Raw genomic sequence first — 18,280 nt, 5'->3', positions numbered from 1 at the left:
GTGCCCTGAGCCTTCATCAGTAGGTGGTACTATAGTGCAAAACACGAGTACAGCACGAACCTGCTCCCAGGGATTTACGTACATCAGTGTACTAACCTGTGGGCCTTTAAATGGTCTTGATTTTATGGAGCGGTGAGCGCACAGTGCAGTCCCTAGGGTTGGTGTAGTCCTGCCTTGGCGGTGACAAGTAGTCCCTGGATGTTTGGGTGTGTTTTCTCCACGTTGGAGTGTCCCGCTTGTTCAAACGCAGCCTGGTGTGTTCCTTCGAGCGCGGAGGCAGCGTGTTTGTGCACAGCAGGCACCGTGCGATTCACTCGTGTTGATGCCTGGAGCTTTGCCTTGCTGTTCACGTGCGCAGAGCTCTGGGGAGAAGGTCGATGTAGGAGAGTTAAGGTGTAGTTATTTAGGGAGTGGATTTACAGGACACGGAGCGATTCCGCGCTGGCTGCTTCCCTGAGCAGTTACGATGTGTGCTGACTGCCTTTGTGGAAGTGCCTTGCTGCACCCTCAGAGTGGAGCCACCTGCGTCCTCCACAGGGCTCGCGCCGGGGACATCCCCCCCTCCAATGTGCTCAGTCATGTGGCCATCAGGGCTGGAGAAGTGATTGTCCCACTGTACTCAGCGCTGGTGAGGCCGCACCTTGAGGACTGTGTTCAGTTTTGGGCGCCGCAGTATAAAAAGGACATTGAGGTGCTGGAGAGGGTCCAGAGAAGGGCAACGGAGCTGCTGAAAGGTCTTGAGAATAAGTCTTATGAAGAGCGGCTGAGGGACTTGGGGTTGTTTAGTCTGGAGAAAAGGAGGCTGAGGGGAGACCTTACCGCTTTCTGCAACTACCTGAAAGGAGGGTGTAGAGCAGTGGATGTTGGTCTCTTCTCACACGTTACAGCTGACAGGACAAGAGGAAAAAGCCTCAAGTTGTGCCAGGGGAGGTTTAGGTTAGACATTAGGAAAAACTTCTACACTGAAAGGGTTATCAAAGACCGGCACAGGCTGCCCAGGGAAGCGGCTGAATCGCCACCCTTGGATGTATTTAAAAGCCGTCTAGATACGGCGCTCAGGGACATGGTTTAGAAGTGGGCCTGGTAGAGACAGATAACGGTGGGACTTGGTGACCTGAAAGGTCTTTTCCAGCCATAATGAGTCTATGTTGTGGTCTCCTGCCTCTGAATGTCGCAGTATGGGGAAAAAGCCTCATATATTTAGGAAAAGTGAAAATATGTGATGTGTCTAATCAAAAATAATATAGTTACATTTGAAAATATATTCCTTCTGAAGTCTCTCTTGGTAATTTTGGAATTTAATAGCATCATATCAAACCTGAGCAGTTTTTCTTTAAAAGAACTTAATAAATTCTTTTAGATCGTTCTAGTAGGAGGTTGACACATTGGGTTGTGGGTTTTTTTATATAATGTTGATAATTTTGGGGTGGGTTTTTTTTGGTGGATTTCTCATGAGATCTGTTTACAGCTTTCCTTTGGTAGAAAACACAGCTATTTGTTTCTAAGTAGTTTCTACGAGTTCTTTTTGAAATGTTTGTGTTGGAAGTCCTCATAGTGTCTTCTGGCAACCTGGAGCTGTCATTTGAAGATCATTTCTGTGATACTTCAGAATTCCTCTAGGCTAGTTCCTCCTTATGTTTTTTCATCTGCTCCTCTCTTACTTAACCTTTTCAACATTTATGAGTTTTGGATTTCTCCAACTCATTTATGAGTTACTAAACTGTTGCGTTACTTTGTTTGCAGCTGTTTGGTAGTAAGGCTTTTTTCTTCATATGCTACATATGCATAGATTTTACTGCCGTTTTGTATCAAAGGCTTTCATCACTATTGATTTTTAAAACTGATGGTGAATTTAGGCTTGGTGTTGCACAGTTTGCTGCTGTGGTCTGACACGGTGGAATACTATGTGTGGAATGCATCGCGTACGTAGTTGGATAAAACGCTGTTACGACACCGACATTGCATATTTTAATTATATGCAGTTTTGTTTTCCAGTATGTTCCTGTGATGAACTGTGGGCATTTATTAGCTGAGAAACAAAAAAAAATATCCTCCAGCTAGCAGCCTGAGCTCCGCCTTTGCGGGTTCGTGGGACCGAGCGGCTGCCAGGAGCCTGGCCGGAGGTGCGCTCGCTCTCTGAGCCCTCACCGCCGCAGCGCGTTCTGCCGGGAACCGGGCAGAGACCACGGGCGTGCTGCCTCCCGAGGCTGCAAACCCTCCTTGCGAGCGAATGGACGAGATGCGCAGTATTTATGTTTTTAGATGCGAGCACTCATCGGGTAAACACAGTTTAATTCAACCAGTATTTTAAGGAAATCAAAGCAAGTGATCTTCTTTACAATGGAGAAAAGAGGCATGGTATTTAAAACCAGAAAAAGCCTGTATCCCCCTTCTTCCAAAAAACCAGACGATTCTACCTATTCGTGACGATGCTGTTTACTGCCTCTAGGCTGTCTCGGTGTGGAAGACATCCCTAGTCAGGGTTTTAAAAATCTTGAAAGCTCTCCAAACAAAAAAGAAAAGGTTTTGTTCAGCTGTCAGGTAGATTTTTTATTTTTTTTCCCCAAGTACAGAAGGTTGATATCCAGTAGACGATGTTGCTGGACTGATTGGTAAGGAGTGCTTGAGGCTTTGAATGCCTGCCTGGGCCTCCCCTCTTTTTGGAGATCTCTTAAGTATACTGGGTGTTCTTTGAAGAAGTATTTTATGTAGGCTTAATAGACAATCTAAGAATGTAAAATAAGCCGTTCCTTGTAAAAATATTAATTATAGAGACATAGAACTCAAAATGTAAATCAAGGAAAATTAGTTTTATCTTGCGAGAAACAATATTGTCCATGAGTTATTACTCACACCACTTAGGAAATTTGTCTTCTCTGTGTTTGAATGCAAATCTTAATAGATGCAAGTTATGAAAGACCAGTGGGGCCTCCATTGTTAATAATGGTTGATTCTCTTTTGGTCATAATTGCCGTAGTGTGTGATGTATTTCTTCCATAATGGTATTTACATTCCTGTAGAATTAAATAACAGCTTTCCTAGTGATGTGTTTTATTCCTAAATCTTGTCCTTTTACATGATGATAAGAGATTTCAATATCTCTCTCCCCAATGAAAGTAAACTGCAAAAACAATTAATACGTTTGCTGCATGAGGCAAATTTCTTGAGTTGTGGAGTATGCTACTGAGCAAACGCTGCAAACTAGTCATTTTCCTTTGTCTGCGCTTAACATTCCAGTTGCTCTCCAGTTACAGAGTGCGCCTTCTGTGACAAAGATTCTCAAAATGCTTAACTTCATGTCTGTGCAAGTTAGTTTCTCTATAATTTAATCTGAAACTATTTTGAAAATATCTTTCTGCTCTCTGAGTTTTCTCTCCATATTAATTTTCTTCAAGAAAAAGCACTAGAAAAGGCCAGTAAATACTGAAATGACCGATATGTGTTACTGGCAATTATAAACTCCAATATTGATGAATACTGACGTGCAGATATTACAACTGAAATAATACATCAATTTTTTGCAGGTCACATCCTATTTTTTCTAATCTTTTCCCCACATCTGAGTGAGAAACAGCTTTGAGGAGAAATATTGCAAGCATTGTTGAATATAAGAAAGGTCATTTCTGCATTATTTGTGAATATGTATTTGAGAACATATTACTGGGTTTGGGTTTTTTCAGCATTAATAATCATTACTCGTGTAATCGCTATTATTAAAAAGTCTTGGATATCAAGTTACTATGGAGAAAAAAAACCACCAAATGCTTATTTTTCCTTTATTAGCAACCAACTTCTGTAGCCACATCTACTGTCCGCCTGGGACTTCCAGTACAAGCCAAAGTTGTCCAGTCAACTGCTACACCAGTCAGTGCTACGTCTGCCGCGGCGCTGCCGGGGGGCTCCGTTCTCTCGCACACCACAGTAAGTCGCAAGAATATAAAAAGCAAAAGACGGGTGAGGAAAAGGATGTGTGTAATTACATGTTTTTTCAGAAGTTAATGTTCATGTTTTCTTTTATTGCAAGCCTAATCCCAGAAATTAATGATGACTGGATAGTCAGACTGTCGTGCGGATGGTAGCCCAGATCTAATTGTCTGCTGTTTCCTAGATGATAAAAAATTTGCGGGTAGTATAGATACAGTTTTAGCTTTTTTTTTTTTTATTTTTAAAGTAAAAACATGAATCAGCTGTACTCATAAATACCATGCCAGTGGTGGACATGCGGCACTACGTTGGTCGAGTGCTGTGGTGTCAGCTGCGTTGCCGATGCCGCGGGGTGCAGGACATTCCCTGCGGTGTCGCCTGCCTGGTGTGCTCTGCCTCCATGCTGGGACAGCGCAAAGCTCTGCTGGCTCCCGGTAGCTCCTGCCCAGCGGGATACGCTGCCTGGCTGGGCTCTTTAGTCTGTCTGCCTGAGGCTTTTTGGCACTTGGATGGGTGGCATAGTAGGTCAGATAAAGTATCCGAGCTAACTGTATGGTGTTCTGTGCAGCCTTATAACCTTTCCAGCCATCCAAGGTTGAGGAGCACGGTCTCTGCGTGTGGCCCAGCTAGGACCAAGACAGTTTTGTTCACTGGGGCCTTGCACTGGTGCCGCAACATACGTGCTGCTGCTGGGTTCAGATGAGGTTGGGAAGGTGTGTTAGTGAGTTGGTGTCATCGGGGTCTGAGCTGTAACGGGGGTATTGGTAGTTGTAACCCTGGTAACGTGACCACAGATCATTGACTTGTTTGTATTGAGGGCCAGATTTACAGAAAACTGAGTTACAGAAGTTACGTCATCGTGGTGATCTTAAAGGGCTGGATAATGGCAACTCATTTTTTAGTGGTACATTTATTTTTGTAGTCAAAAGAACTTTAAATGAGGACTTGCACTGTTCAGTAAAGGGTGACAAAGGGTAATAAGTAAGTCAAGTCAACGGTTTCATTTTGTCAGTAATGGTGTATTTGAACAGAAATAAGTTTTTCTTGTCAGGCTTTCAAGAACTTTACGGTTGAGTAAAAGAATTAAAAGATAACTACCCGTTTTTCGATATAAAATATTAATAGGTATCAGTAGCTACAACGAATGCTCAAAATTTATTCAAGACGACAGTAGCAACTGGAACATCAGCTGCTCAACAACCTGCAGTAATTACTGGTGGACAAAGTCAAGCTTCAGCGCAAACCCAGGGTCAGCCTCGGCTGCCGCTTCCACCTCACACAACAGCCCAAGTACCAGCACAGCCCCAGGTCATACCAAGCTCTCCCGTACCTGGAACTACCGTTGTATCACAGGTGAGTTTTAAAATACTACATACTTGGTTTTCTTAGTACTTTATGAACTTCTAAGGTCTGTTCAGAAGCAGAAAGAACTTGGTGCAAGCATGTTTCCCGTGATGGAACAAATACTTTACGAACAAGAAACCCTTACCCTCATTTCAGCTAAATGGGATACAGATTCTGAGAGGGAGGAAGAACGCTTGTGGTCAGCTTTCCCCATCCTGCCGTGTGTGTCAGTTGTGTTTCCGTAGACAGAACAATCAGACCTTCAGTCTATGGACTTCATTATTATCATGGTGCTGCGCCTCAAAACTGGTTATACTGAAGTGTAACACTTCTGTTTCTTGGAGTAATTACACCATATAGAAATAACGGCTTGAAAAAATTAAAGCGTCTGTTTTCCTACTGATGAAGAAATGATTAGATATGATGTTTGAAGACTATTTCTAATTTGATTTTACTGCTGTAGCTACTTTGTACAAAACCATACTGAATCAATAATTTAACAAATTAAGATAGCTTGGGGAACATTGTGTATTGGGCATCTCAAAGGAGAATGCACCTCCGACGAATTGTTGTGTTACTTCTTGTATTTAAGGTTATTTTTATCAAAGCAGACTGTAAAAGAATATATTTCTTTCATTGATTTTTTTTTTTCTTTTTGTTAGTATTCACGAGGTATGATGTTCAGTTACATAAAGAAGGGAAGAAAATGTCAGGGAACTAGCAGCAATAGTGAAATAGCTGCAGATGTATTTCAAATATGTCCTGCCTGAATTAGAACAATTTCATCATTTTCCCTATTTATAGTGATCAGAGCATGCGTTGAAAATGCTTTGATTGGGAAATAGCATGGATCTGATACTTGTTTTCTTTGTCTTTTTGCAGGAAATGCAAGAGAATGTGAAAAAATGCAAAAACTTTTTAGCTACCCTTATAAAACTTGCTTCTCATAATTCGCCGTCTCCAGAAACGTCCCGTAATGTGAAAGCTCTGGTTCAGGATTTGTTGGTAAATATTGAGTTATCTTTCATTTTGTCAGTTTTCTATTAAGCTTGTTATTTGCTGATGCTGAAAACTATTGCTTTGATCTTAACAAATTTTTTTTGTTGTAATGTAAGTGAAAGCCGTTGGACTACGTCAAAAAGCAAATATTCTGTGCGTTACGTATCTTCAAAAATCTGTTAAAGGTAGGCTTTCTCTTAGTTTCTGAAAGGGGAAATGCAGCAAAGTGATTAGTGTGCATTCGTCAAAAACACTCTTGTTTTGATGGATAATATTTTGGTCGTTCATTTAGAAAACAAGAGTGAAATACAGGATTTTTCCTTGGCGATTCATTAAGTTTCCTTTCCTCCAAACTGTGGTCTTTTCTGAAACGGTAAGAAGCTATTAAATGTTTTAACCACCGAATGAACGTACATATTTGCCTCTACAACATGGTTTGAAGTTTCTGGGACTGAACGAAAAGCATTTTGCTGAGCTGCTGAGTCCAAGCAGTTCTGCAGACAGGCGCCCCTGTGCGGAGCAAGTGGGTTTCAAGAGGCCAAGTTGTGTTTCAGCTGGACAGAGTCCTTTGGTCCAGAGAAGGTCTGAATTACTGTAGTCTCCAGTGCTACACAAGTTTCAGCAAATTGTATAAATGTGTTGCAGACAGATGTTACTGTGGAGCTGGACAAATGGTTAAGCCTCTTAAAATAAATTATATATAGTCTATGAAGAACTTGGATTTAAAAGTAGTTGATAGATATTTCTTTGAATTCATTGACAGAGAAACCCGTGTTTAGGTTTTTTTAGACAAGCCCAAGATTTTTTTTCGCGTATAAGCCATTCAACAATAATATTCACTGGTTCCAGTAAAAACTCATTTTAAATTTTGAAAACTAAGAAAGATTAACCAAGTAAAGGTAACTACTTACAGTATTTTAAATAAAGTAATGAGACATGTATATAGTAACTATATTTATTGAAGGTTGTTTTGGTTCGTTTTTGTTCTTGTTCCGTATCAGTTCAGGAAAGGTAACAAATGTTTTTATTACAACCTGAGATTGTGACTAATGATAATTTAGAAGTATTATAAAATATACAATACACAACTGTGTTATAGAGGTCTCCTGTATTAACTACTAAATAAACTACAAAGTATATATTTCATATCTTTACAAGTGTATATTTTGTGAGTGTATACACATATGTACACATACACACTTTTATATAGGTGAAAATTTTATATGTATACTTTTTATATATGCATATGCTTTACATGCATAGTTTTATAGATAAACACACACACTTACACTACTAAGTTAAATTGGACCTTCAGCATTGGGTTTGGAATTAAGTAAAGATATTTTCTTATTAAAAGGGCTGACAAATTTTATAATAGTTTGTAATGTTACTTCAATAACTTTTTTTTTATTAATATTTAAGAAAAAAAAAGAAATCACTATGTAAATGTTAGCAAGAGGATGGAATCCCCCAAAAGACTCGAGTGTTTGTGGGATCTCATCGTGTCTTAAATTGTGCATCCCCAAGGGAGCTCCCTGAACTGTGAGTGGCATGTTACATACATAAATTAGCTCTTAACAGAAGGATTTTACAGATGCAGAGAAGATGAGGGACTTGAGCTTTGAAAGGTCTTCCTGGTACGGTAGCCTGTTTAGCTAGAGATGTATACATATATATTACCTGGAAAAAAAAACAGCCAAACAACTGAACTAGTTGTTGATGCTTGGTTTTTTATTTTTTTTTTTTTTCTTCCCTCTGAAGGATGCAAAGATTGATCCAGAAGAATTTACAGGCCGCCTTCAATCGGAACTCAAATCATCTCCTCAGCCATATCTTGTACCTTTCCTTAAGGTAGTGTGAATATTGTCTAGATCAGTTTATTTCAATGCAAACGTCAATACATTAAGTTTTAGAATATACTTTCTAAATGGAATTAGCTTTGCCTGTCTAGAGCAGGACTACTCAAATTTTACTTCGTGCTGCCAGTTTGTGCTGAAATCTTGGCTGGAAGTTGCTCCATCTCTGTCAGCCCCCCAGGTGCTGCTTTGTGCCCCGCTGGCCGGGAGCTGTGGCGGTGCGCTGCGGCGGCCGGCTGCTCCCTGGCAGCTTGACAGAATGGTGAGGAATAGGGATTTCCGACAGGAGGGAGACCTCATGTGTTTGGGGCCTTGGTTTAGGTTTAAGAAAAAATTATTTGTCGTCCAGAGCTGATGTGGAGTTTACTGCTTGAGTAGCCCTGATCTAGAATGTTGTAGGAATTTGATTTCTCTAAAAAAAGCAGTTACTCCCTAGTTTGAAAATCATCCGTTGTCTATTCTGTAGTGATCCTTTACTGTTACAATGCGTATACTTTTATGTGGTAGTAGGTAATTTTTTGTGAAGATTTGGAAGATTCACAAGCTATTTCTATATAGTACTTTGAGTAATTTAATAAGCTTTTTCCATATTTTTTTTTGTGATCTACACTTGAGTCATTGATAACTTTCAATGCATGTGTAACGGTGATTATGGAAATCAAAACTGGATAATGCTGTTGAAATAATTGATTAGCTGATCCCACTGGTAATCTGGAACTAATCTATAATAGAAGTTCTAATGTGATACCAAATGGATTTATTGTTGGGCCCTAAGTTAGTATACACGGGGGCGAACTTCACTTTTAATTGCTTCTTGCACATTAGCTACGCTAGCTTCCGTATGCAAGTTTACATACAAACATACAAAGCGTGTTTAATTAAGCCCCAACAAAGCCACAACTATAATTTAAAAAGCATTTTTTTTTCTTCTAGTCCAAATCTTCTCAGTCTAGGGCAGACTTTCTCTCTTTCTTCTCTCCCTTCAACTTTCCTTCAGAACTCTCTCCACCTGCTTCTGCCTTTTCAAGTTATCATTAACCCTTATTTGTGCCTTTTCCTGCTCTTACACTGCAGTCACTTCGAGCATCACGATAAGTTTTAACTTGTTTAACTTTCTTTGAAGTCCTTTCTTGGCAACAGGCGTTAAGTTTTTAAATAAATATTAGAAGTTTAGAAAGAACAGTAGCTTGGGCTAAACACTGTTGCATTCAACAGCTGCCCGGGGGGAGCACTTCAAAAGAACACTACTGCCACTTAAAAAGTAAAAAGTTTATTCGTGAAGGTACAGTATAGCCTTTTAGAACTCTATTTTTTGGTTGAACTGGTCTGAACATGAAGCATACAATAGTACACTTTTCTAATCCAGTCAGAATACATTAGATCAGTAATAATACAGTAAACAACTATTGCTGTAGGGCATCAACAGTTAAATCATCTCGTTCTAGGTACTGGAGGCATGTCAGCAGAAGTAAATTGGTGCAGCTTACTTCTTCTAGCATGCAATGGGAATAGGGTTGGTCCTATGGTTCTGCCTTGGCTATTTCCATTTTTTGCCCTTCCAAAGACCTAAGGTACAAGTTCGATATAGTCTTGAGGAGGGGAGTGTTATATTTTATTGCTACAGTGGAATTAAGGCACGTGAAAACCTCCAGGGTTGCTAAATCCAAATGGAAAGGTTATTAAAAATGTAAGCCGAACTTTCCCTCTTACAAAATACATTCAATCTTACTTCTTTCTGACGAATAAGCACATGATAAAATTGTGAAGAAAGCTGCATTCTTTTAATTATGTTTACCGCAAATTTCAAAATACTTTTTTGTCAACCTGCTAAATTTGATATTTCATAAATATTTCTTCTGTTTTTAGAAAAGTCTACCTGCATTGAGACAATCTTTACTGAATAGCCAACATTCAGTTTTGCAAGGACAGCCGTCTCAGCAGTCACTTCAACAAACCAAGCTATCTCAAGTTATACCTCAATCTGCCTCTGGAAGCATTTCCTCTGTTGTCACAACGCAGACAATAGGAATAAGGCAACCAAACAACATTTGCACAGTCTCTGTATCAAATACAGTGCAGCCTCCTCAGGTTAAGGTGGTACAGTCAAATCAGAGTTCTCAACTGGTAGGTACTGTAGTATCAAAGAGAATTTCTTAACAAACTGAATTTATTATCTTTATTACAGCTTGTTTTGGAAAAATGCTTTTTTGTTTGTTTGTATCGTATTCTGTGATATAGTAGTACCTCATTTTATGGCAGTTCACATGTCTGTTCAACCATTAGTTCAGATGACATTACTAACATAGCTTAAATTTAAGAAGGAACGCTCTTGGCCTTTTGTCTGGAATACAGTGATTGTTGTATAAGCACAGTGGAATTTGAGTTAATTACAAATGTAGAACAGAAAGCTTTTCAAGACTTACAGGCAAGAGTATAATTTTTAGTATGTCATTAGGTATGCCGCTTTGTTTCGTCTGCATTAAAATTAACTCTGTCTCGTTATAAACTCTTCTACACACAGTTGTAAAATCTTGTAGGAGAATAGCTGTACTGTAGCAGCATGTTTTGTTTACAAATACTTTGTTATTTACTGAAATATATCCTTGTTGTGCATATTGGAGTAGTATGTGCTTAGACTCAAAGGCGCTATCAGTAAGGCCGGCTACTGACTGCGAGACTGGTGAATGTGTCCCGCTGTTGTGTAGGATCTTGCGTGTGTGTTTACAGTTGTAATTAAAATACGTTTAAGATTTTTACAAGGCCTTGAGTTTATACAGGCATTACCATCCTTCAAGCGCAGATGTAAGAGTGTCTTCGTCTGTGGTTTCTGCGTATGTACGTGTAAAGTACTTGACTTAGGTTTCAAAATCCAATTGGCAAGTTCCAGAAGGTGTATCAAGTTGGTAAAAATTTATATTATAAAGATTCCGAAATGCACATATGATCATGTAAAACCTTACAGTGATCTGTCCTTGAGATTACAGGCTCTACAAAGGGTATACATAATTTTTAGGATATGCGGAGAGAGAGTATTTATTTTGCTTTAATTTAAAAGGAGCAGTGCACAATCTGAAAACGCCTGAGCCATCTGAGCCATGTCTTTTGAACCTTATGAATACTGTCTAGCAGTTAAATTACTAACTGTAACATGAAATTAATATAATTTTACCATCCTTTAGTGGGCACAGTTTCAGTGTGTGAGAACATCTTAGATGCGAAGACTTTGGATTCTGGCTTTTGTAATGCACACGAAGTGTTTGGATATTTTGCACCTTCGCTCAGCTGCTCGCTGTTCAGCCACTTGCATTCTTGCTTTTTCTAAGATGGGTTCACCCCACCCCTTCTGGACTGTTGTATTAATTAGAAAGGTGTTCCTCGGACTTTTTGTGACTTCTTTTTTGATTTGTCCATGTTTCCTAAGACTGAAGCCACAACCGCTTTGTTCTTCCAGGTAGGGGAGCAGGACTGGTTGTAATTGCAGGCGATAGGTGTAAAAATTACTCCCTGTCCTGGGGAAAGTCCATTTTTGACAGGTTCCTTACAGGTGTAAATGTTCGTGGCCAGTAAGTCTAGCCTTATCTCGTGCTGCAGCCTTCGGACTAACCTACTGCCAGGTAACGGGCCTTTTTCCAATGTTTTGCAACCCACTTTGAACACTCCTGTGCCTACTGGGCAGGTCGCACCCCATCTTTTGAGAAGCACTGACCTAGACCAAAAATGTGTCAGTAAGTCCACAGGAATTCTTACTTTTATGATTACAGTTCTTGAGTTCTTTTCTGAATGGGGTAAAGCCAAATTTATGGGATTGCCATCTTCTGTGTCTCTCCCGCATGTCAAAGCGTACTCGGAGCGAGCCACGGTGAAGTGAACCTGAGTGGAGATTAACAAAGAGTTGCTCTGTCATCTTACTTGGCCTACCCTTGCGACAGGAGGGAGCTGAAAACTGCTAAAGTAATATATAATGGAGATTGATCCAATAGGCAAAAGAAGTTGTTTTTCTGTCTGTACGGAGGTCTAGGGCTAGCACTGAATTTTCATCTCACTGGGTAGGTGAAGCGACTGCTACATTTTCAAAAGGTGGCAAACTGCGCAAAGCAAAACTACGCCTAATACTATTCCTTTTCTAGAAAATATTTAGGGAGAACTGAATACATTAAAAATCATAATTTATTGTCTTTATTGGAAAACTGGCTGTCTGTATTTGCTTCCAATTTATCAGCAATTAGTTAATAGATGCAAACATTACATTAACCAAGCGCTTCTTAATGGCCCTCAAATTAGTTGCATACAGACAAGAGCAGCATCAGATATAAAGAGTTACTGTGTAAAAAAATATATATGTATACCACAGCAACCATCAGCTCAGGTGCCAGGCAGACATCCCAGCGGCGCCTCTGTGTCACGCTCGTAATTTTTTGTAAGTATTGGCTTTTTTGTGGTGACACTGATCGCACTCTTCACACTTCTTAGTGCTCCCCGAAATCAGAGCACAGCAAAGAGCTGCTGGCCATCTTGCCGGGGACTTGTCCGGCAGAGGAGGATTACAGCTGGCTTGCCTAAGGGTGGCCAGCGCTGATGGAGGAGACTGGCCGAGCTCCAGATTTTCCCAGCCTGAAGCTCACCGGAGAGAGTTCCAGCTGGCTGTGCAAACTGTCCAGCTGCAGAAGGGCAAGCCTGTTTTGGAATTCAGATCCTTTCATCCCAGCCAGTTTACAGTAGTCTAGTTTCTTTTAAAATGTGGAGAATCTGTTAGCTGTTCCTTTCTTTTGACTTTTCTGTTTTACAAAGGGGTCAGATGTGGCGATGCTTCTTCCAGTTGTATCGAGGTGTCTCGCGAATGGGGAATTCTGTGTCCGCTGTTCAGCGTGCAACGCAGATGGCGCAAAGGAGACTTCGGCATTAAAACGTATAGTGTTCGTGGAGGTGAAAGAGGAGAATATTGTATTCTCCTGTTTTGTAAAGGATTGGAATCGTGTTCCAAAACTGAAAAAGCAGTGCTCTAAAGAGCTAGATGGAGCTGTTAGTGCGGGTAACTACTACTGGCTGGGGAAAAGGGGAATAATCTTAGACTAATATTTTATTGATGAGGCACTAATGAGATAAGCCAGCAATCAATTTTTTTAATTGTTTTAAGTGCGATGTTCAAAGTTTGTTTAAATTGTCGTTCTTAGGGGGCAGGAGCTCTCTATAGCCTTATATATGCAGACATTACCTGTCTTGTTCTGGGTGTTAGAGCAGATAAAATCTCTATGAATAAGAGAGACGTTCTTTATTAAATGTGTAGAAGTTGTAGGCAGATTGATGAGTAATGGAGATCAATTAGCACCTTATGTATTGTGTCGATACTGTATTGTTAGGAGAAAGTGCTCCTGAAGGTTGAAGCCAATTATTTAAATTTAAATGGTAAAGAAACAGTAAGAAATTCAAAGTGATCCATCTTGATGAAAACAAATTTGGTTATATGCAAAGCAGTGTAAAGATTTGTGCAGGTCTAGGACTAGGAAAGATGTATAGAAATACATCTGGGCTGTTGTTGCTGCAGGAAAACATGCAGCGTCCAGAGGGGAGTCTTCACCATCTTCTAAGTAAAATTAGAGTAGTATTTGCTCAAACATTTACTGAGACTTTTCCAGGGACTGTCATAGTGGTTGGAGGCTCCCAGAAGGTGAGAGAGAGTAATGGAATTTGGAAGCACAATACAACAGCAGAATGAGCATTATGTTATGGGGATAGTCTGCTTTGCTTTGTAATTCTCTGCTGAAGCTTTCTCTGGCATCAGTTTTCTGTACAAATTACAATCATTCAACAACACACTTTAATGACTCCCAGGAACTAATTTTCTTTTTGTCCTGTGTGCAAGGCAGCTTAGAAATGGAAGAGTAAAAGATGGCTGTTTGGCTAAAGGGAGTGGTTTCTATTAATGAGCAAATAAAGATCTAGTCGCTGACTTGGAATTAAATAAAAATGGCTGTTGAGCAGTAGACGATTGGGATCCATTAACAGGAACAACGCCTATACTTGACAAATTGCATGCCTGTTTGAAATACGGCCTGGTCGTTTTCTGAGTTGTTATCATGGACTTTACTTACAGAATTTTGCGGGCTGTACCGTAATATAAGGAGGATATTGGCAATGAATGCTGTTTGGAAACCAGTAACAAAAGATGGCAATTAAAGGACAGACTTGAAAGCAAAGACTAAAAGAAAAGCCTAAGAGAATTAAACCCGCACAACTTGGGCAAACACTGGCTAAAGGGGAGCATAAAAAATGTTTAAAAATAATTTAAGGGTTTAAACATAAAAGTATATTGATGAATTATTTAGAGCGGTCTAAGAGAGCGTAAATATAAATAACAGTATAATTAAGCAAAGTAGGATTTAGGCAGGATATAAAGCGAAATATCCTTACAGTAAGACAGATTATTACATGGTAGATCAGGCTCCCATAGGCAGTGATGAAAAAGCCATCACTGAAAATGTTCAAAATTAGACCAGGTGAAATGCTGTAGGAAGAATTGTGTAATAAATTGGGGAGCAGATGGGACAAGTGATCCAGTGGCTTTTGGTTTTATTTTTCTTCATTGCTTCTTTGAAGGCATTTACTCAGTGGAAGAATATTGTTGTCATATTAAAATTAAAAAGTACGTGCTGAGGTTTAAAAAAGTCAATTTTTTTTTTCTTTGGAAAGAAAAACAATTGCTTACGCAAATTTTCAGGCACTGTTGAAAAATTGTAACTGTTACTGTTACAGCATGGTAAACAATGGTAAATAGGAATTCTAGGCCCATAAAAGCATGAACATTGTAAGTTAATGCTGCCAGATTACATGATAGCTGAGGTTTGATATGACATTTATCTTCAGGAGTGAGTAGACTGATAAATCACAAGTGGCATAGCCACAAGTGAGTTAGCAAGTGTTTACTCATGAGTGAAGATAAATGTCATATCAGACCACAGCCATTCTGAATTTTGTACGCTTACAAGTGGCTTGTTTCTTCCTTCCGCAGTGCTTTTTTTAACTTAATTGAGAGAAAAAATGCTTGGTAAAGGATATATTTTCAAAATTTACTTTTCTTTTCCATTCTTTGCAGAAGCTTCTGTTTCCTGTGCTTATGTTTTTATTGCTGTGTTGGATATGCTTAAGCTTTTGGATCAGGTGCTTTTGTTGTTGCAAAGTGTGATTTATGTAAATTGAGTCAGGCTGATTTTGCAGCCCTTGTCAAGTAAGGGGAGGCGTATCGTTGGGACCCTGTGCATCTGCCCTGGTAAAGGAGCATCGAGATTGCCGAGCCTTGCAAAATCCTTGTCCCCAAAAACTTTAGCAGTGAGTTCCAATCTAATTGTCCTAAAGGCCTTTTCCTTCCAGTGGTTCGTAGCTAGCAGCTTTCATTTTTATTTAGCATCTCCTGTTTAGGTAAGAGAAAGAACAGAAGTTACTGGTCTTTCTACTTGTATACATTTTAAGTGCTTTGGCTGAATTCTTTCTCAGTCTGTATTTGTTGGTCATTTCCGTTGTTAGTTATTGGTCTGTGTTCACATCACGACTCTGTTCTTTGTCCTGCAATAGAATTTATGGTAGAAGATTCACACCTATCATGGTATGATTGTCACCTTTTGGCTTGAGATGAAGACCAGAAAGCTCTCATACTTTATTCTCTTACAGTTACGGAATCTAAGCTTTTGGAAGAAGGGCCTTAAGAAAAATAAGTATTTCAGCTGTCACCGCTTTGTTATTCTGGTTATTAGTGGTGTGACTGTTAAATATCCTGTTTTCATCTTTGTAAGTTTGCTTGTTTTGTGGAAGCCCCTTTGTGTAAACATCCCTTTTTGCAGATGTGGCAATAAAGTGAACTTTAGAAATGGCAGAGTAGAAGTCTGAAGCATTTGGGAAGTGAGAGAAGGAACTTGTCTGGAGGAGCAGACAAATGGTGAATCAAAGTGAGTGTGACTGCTGGAGTTGAAAGATGACGGTTAAGGGAAGAAGCGGGAAGAAGAAATAAAAGAAGAGGGAGAACACTTTCATTGTTAGAGATGTGCGTCTTACTTTGCAGAAAAAAGTTATTTTATGGAAAAAAAATATTTAGGTAACTTTTCACGTATTGCGCTCGGAGAAGCAATGCCATGACTTTCCTGCTTCAGTGTGTTCCTTGAAGAGCTCCAAAGTGCAGCAGGGCAGGAGGCGATTCTTCAACTTTTGACTGCTCGATTGAGGAGGAATAAGCTGGTATATGGCAGCACTTGCTGTCTCGGCACTTTCTTGATCATAATTTTGCTCATTATCAAATCCAGGCAATGGCTAAATCACATTAAATCTTTTCTATTTTCTGTGCCTTTGCAGTTACTGTTCTGGTGTTGTGCTTGCTGTCTTCAGTGGTGGAAATAATGGAATTGGCTTCCCTCCTTTTTAGTGGAGGTGGAATGATGAACAGTTTCTGTAAACTTTGAAGGCTTGTGCATTCTGTCCTGTTACCTTCTCTGACTCAGGGCTTTTATAAGATCATTGATACTATGATTATGGATTTAGTGGTAAAAGGTTGGCAAAAGGACTTTTGGAGGTGACTAGCCCAACCTCCTGCTTACAGGTTAGCACGTTGCCCAGGGCCTTGACCAGGCATGTTTTGAGTATCTTCAAGATGAGATTACACGGCCTCTCTGGGCAACCCGTTCCAGTCCTTGCCCACGCTCGGGGTCATTTTTTTTTTTCCTTATATAAGAATTGAGATTTTCCATATTCCAGCTGGTGCCCACTGTGTCACATCCTTCTGCTCTGCACCTCGGAGAGAGCCTGGCTCTGTCTTCTCTACATCTTCTCATTAGGTTGTTGCAGACAGCAGGAACATCTCCCCTTCTCTGAAGGCTGAAGTAATGTCTCCGATAACCTCAGTACATTAAAACATCCATTTCTTTATCTTCTGTCTCAGTCCGGGTTAGTAAATTGGTGCTTATGGACTGATCATTTGGGATTCACCATTGATTCAGCATATGAATCGATAACATTGGATGGGGTACGCTCATAGTGTGTGTTTGTGGGCTGTGAGAAATAGTTCGATTAAGTTGTTAATCTCCCAGGCTAGCTTGTTAGTGCCTTGTTCGTTGTCTACACTTTTCAGGCCAGGTTAAGGACATAATAGTAATGTTTATGCTGTTGGGAAAGTAGGCAAGAGGATTAGAACAGTCTGAATAATTTTAATTAATGAAGGGTGGTTTAGATTGTTGATAGATTTTAGTGCAGGGTCAATTACCTCTGATTCATCAGTTTTTACTAGGTCCCTTGTTTGCCTGCGAAGAAGGTTACACATTCTGTTTCAGAAACAAATTGCTAACGTTCATTTCTTAATCACTTCCAGATCTGAAGATTGCATCTGGGCTGAAATGTATCTTCAAACTGTATAGAAACTGGAATTTAAATTAGTGTAAAATGTTGCGCTGAGTTCAGTGCAACTGTTCTTTCAGAGAGTACGTGCTTGGTGCTGGTCGGTTTCTGTCTGGAGTTTGAGATGGTGATTTTGATCCGTGCCCCTTGGAAAAGTTCATTTCTCAGTCGTTTTCTACACTTTCAGCGCTTTTACATACATTGAATTCCTACTACGGTTCTTGTTAAAGGACATTTTTTTAATGTATTTCATAGTAAAAAAAAATGTTGCCATTATTTATGTCATCTTAAATGGTTAAATACTGTCCTATCTTTAATGGTGTTAGTGGCTTATTTTTTAGGGCATTCACATGAAAATATTAATGGGGTGAAACAGCGCTTGATTCTGAACTGTAGGAGTTGCTTGCTTCACAGAGGAAAAAAATCTAATCGCAGACGGTTACTGTAATACCAGATAGTAATTCTGTCCATGCGTCTCCTTTTTTGGCCTGGTTTCTGGCCGGTTAAGGTATGGCTGCTTTTATTCACTATTCCCTGAAAACTTACCAATAAATTATTGCAGAAGTGGCAACATTATCTGCCTTTTTCATACCAATGTAGGGCTGGCTTTTTTTTTCTGTGGGCTATTCTGTCTCCTTACTTATTAAAATACGCTCCTACATGTTTCCTGTGCATCAAAATGCAGTCAAATTCAACTTTTTCCCTTATTTTCACTTACTGCCTCTATTTCTTTCCTGGTTTTAAGCGTGGTAGCTGCTTTATTCTTTGCCCTCTGAGTGTCACTA

The 18,280-nt window shown here is 39.7% G+C and overlaps 1 protein-coding gene across 1 annotated transcript in view; it reads left to right on the top strand.

Annotated features, from left to right (window-relative positions):
• Positions 1-18,280, top strand: part of LOC309676867 (transcription initiation factor TFIID subunit 4-like) — a gene marked incomplete at its 5' end in the record, with an annotated part of 144,626 nt that overhangs the window by 14,046 nt on the left and 112,300 nt on the right. Inside the window, 5 exons of the mRNA XM_082489518.1 lie at positions 3,784-3,921; positions 5,050-5,277; positions 6,151-6,273; positions 8,029-8,118; positions 9,990-10,247. Of these exons, the coding sequence (XP_082345644.1) occupies positions 3,784-3,921; positions 5,050-5,277; positions 6,151-6,273; positions 8,029-8,118; positions 9,990-10,247 (837 nt within the window). The remainder of the gene's footprint in view (positions 1-3,783; positions 3,922-5,049; positions 5,278-6,150; positions 6,274-8,028; positions 8,119-9,989; positions 10,248-18,280) is intronic.

Source organism: Vanellus vanellus (assembly GCF_965231255.1).
Source record: "Vanellus vanellus genome assembly, chromosome: 12".
Lineage (NCBI taxonomy): Eukaryota > Metazoa > Chordata > Aves > Charadriiformes > Charadriidae > Vanellus > Vanellus vanellus.
This window is presented reverse-complemented; position numbering and strand designations above follow the sequence as displayed.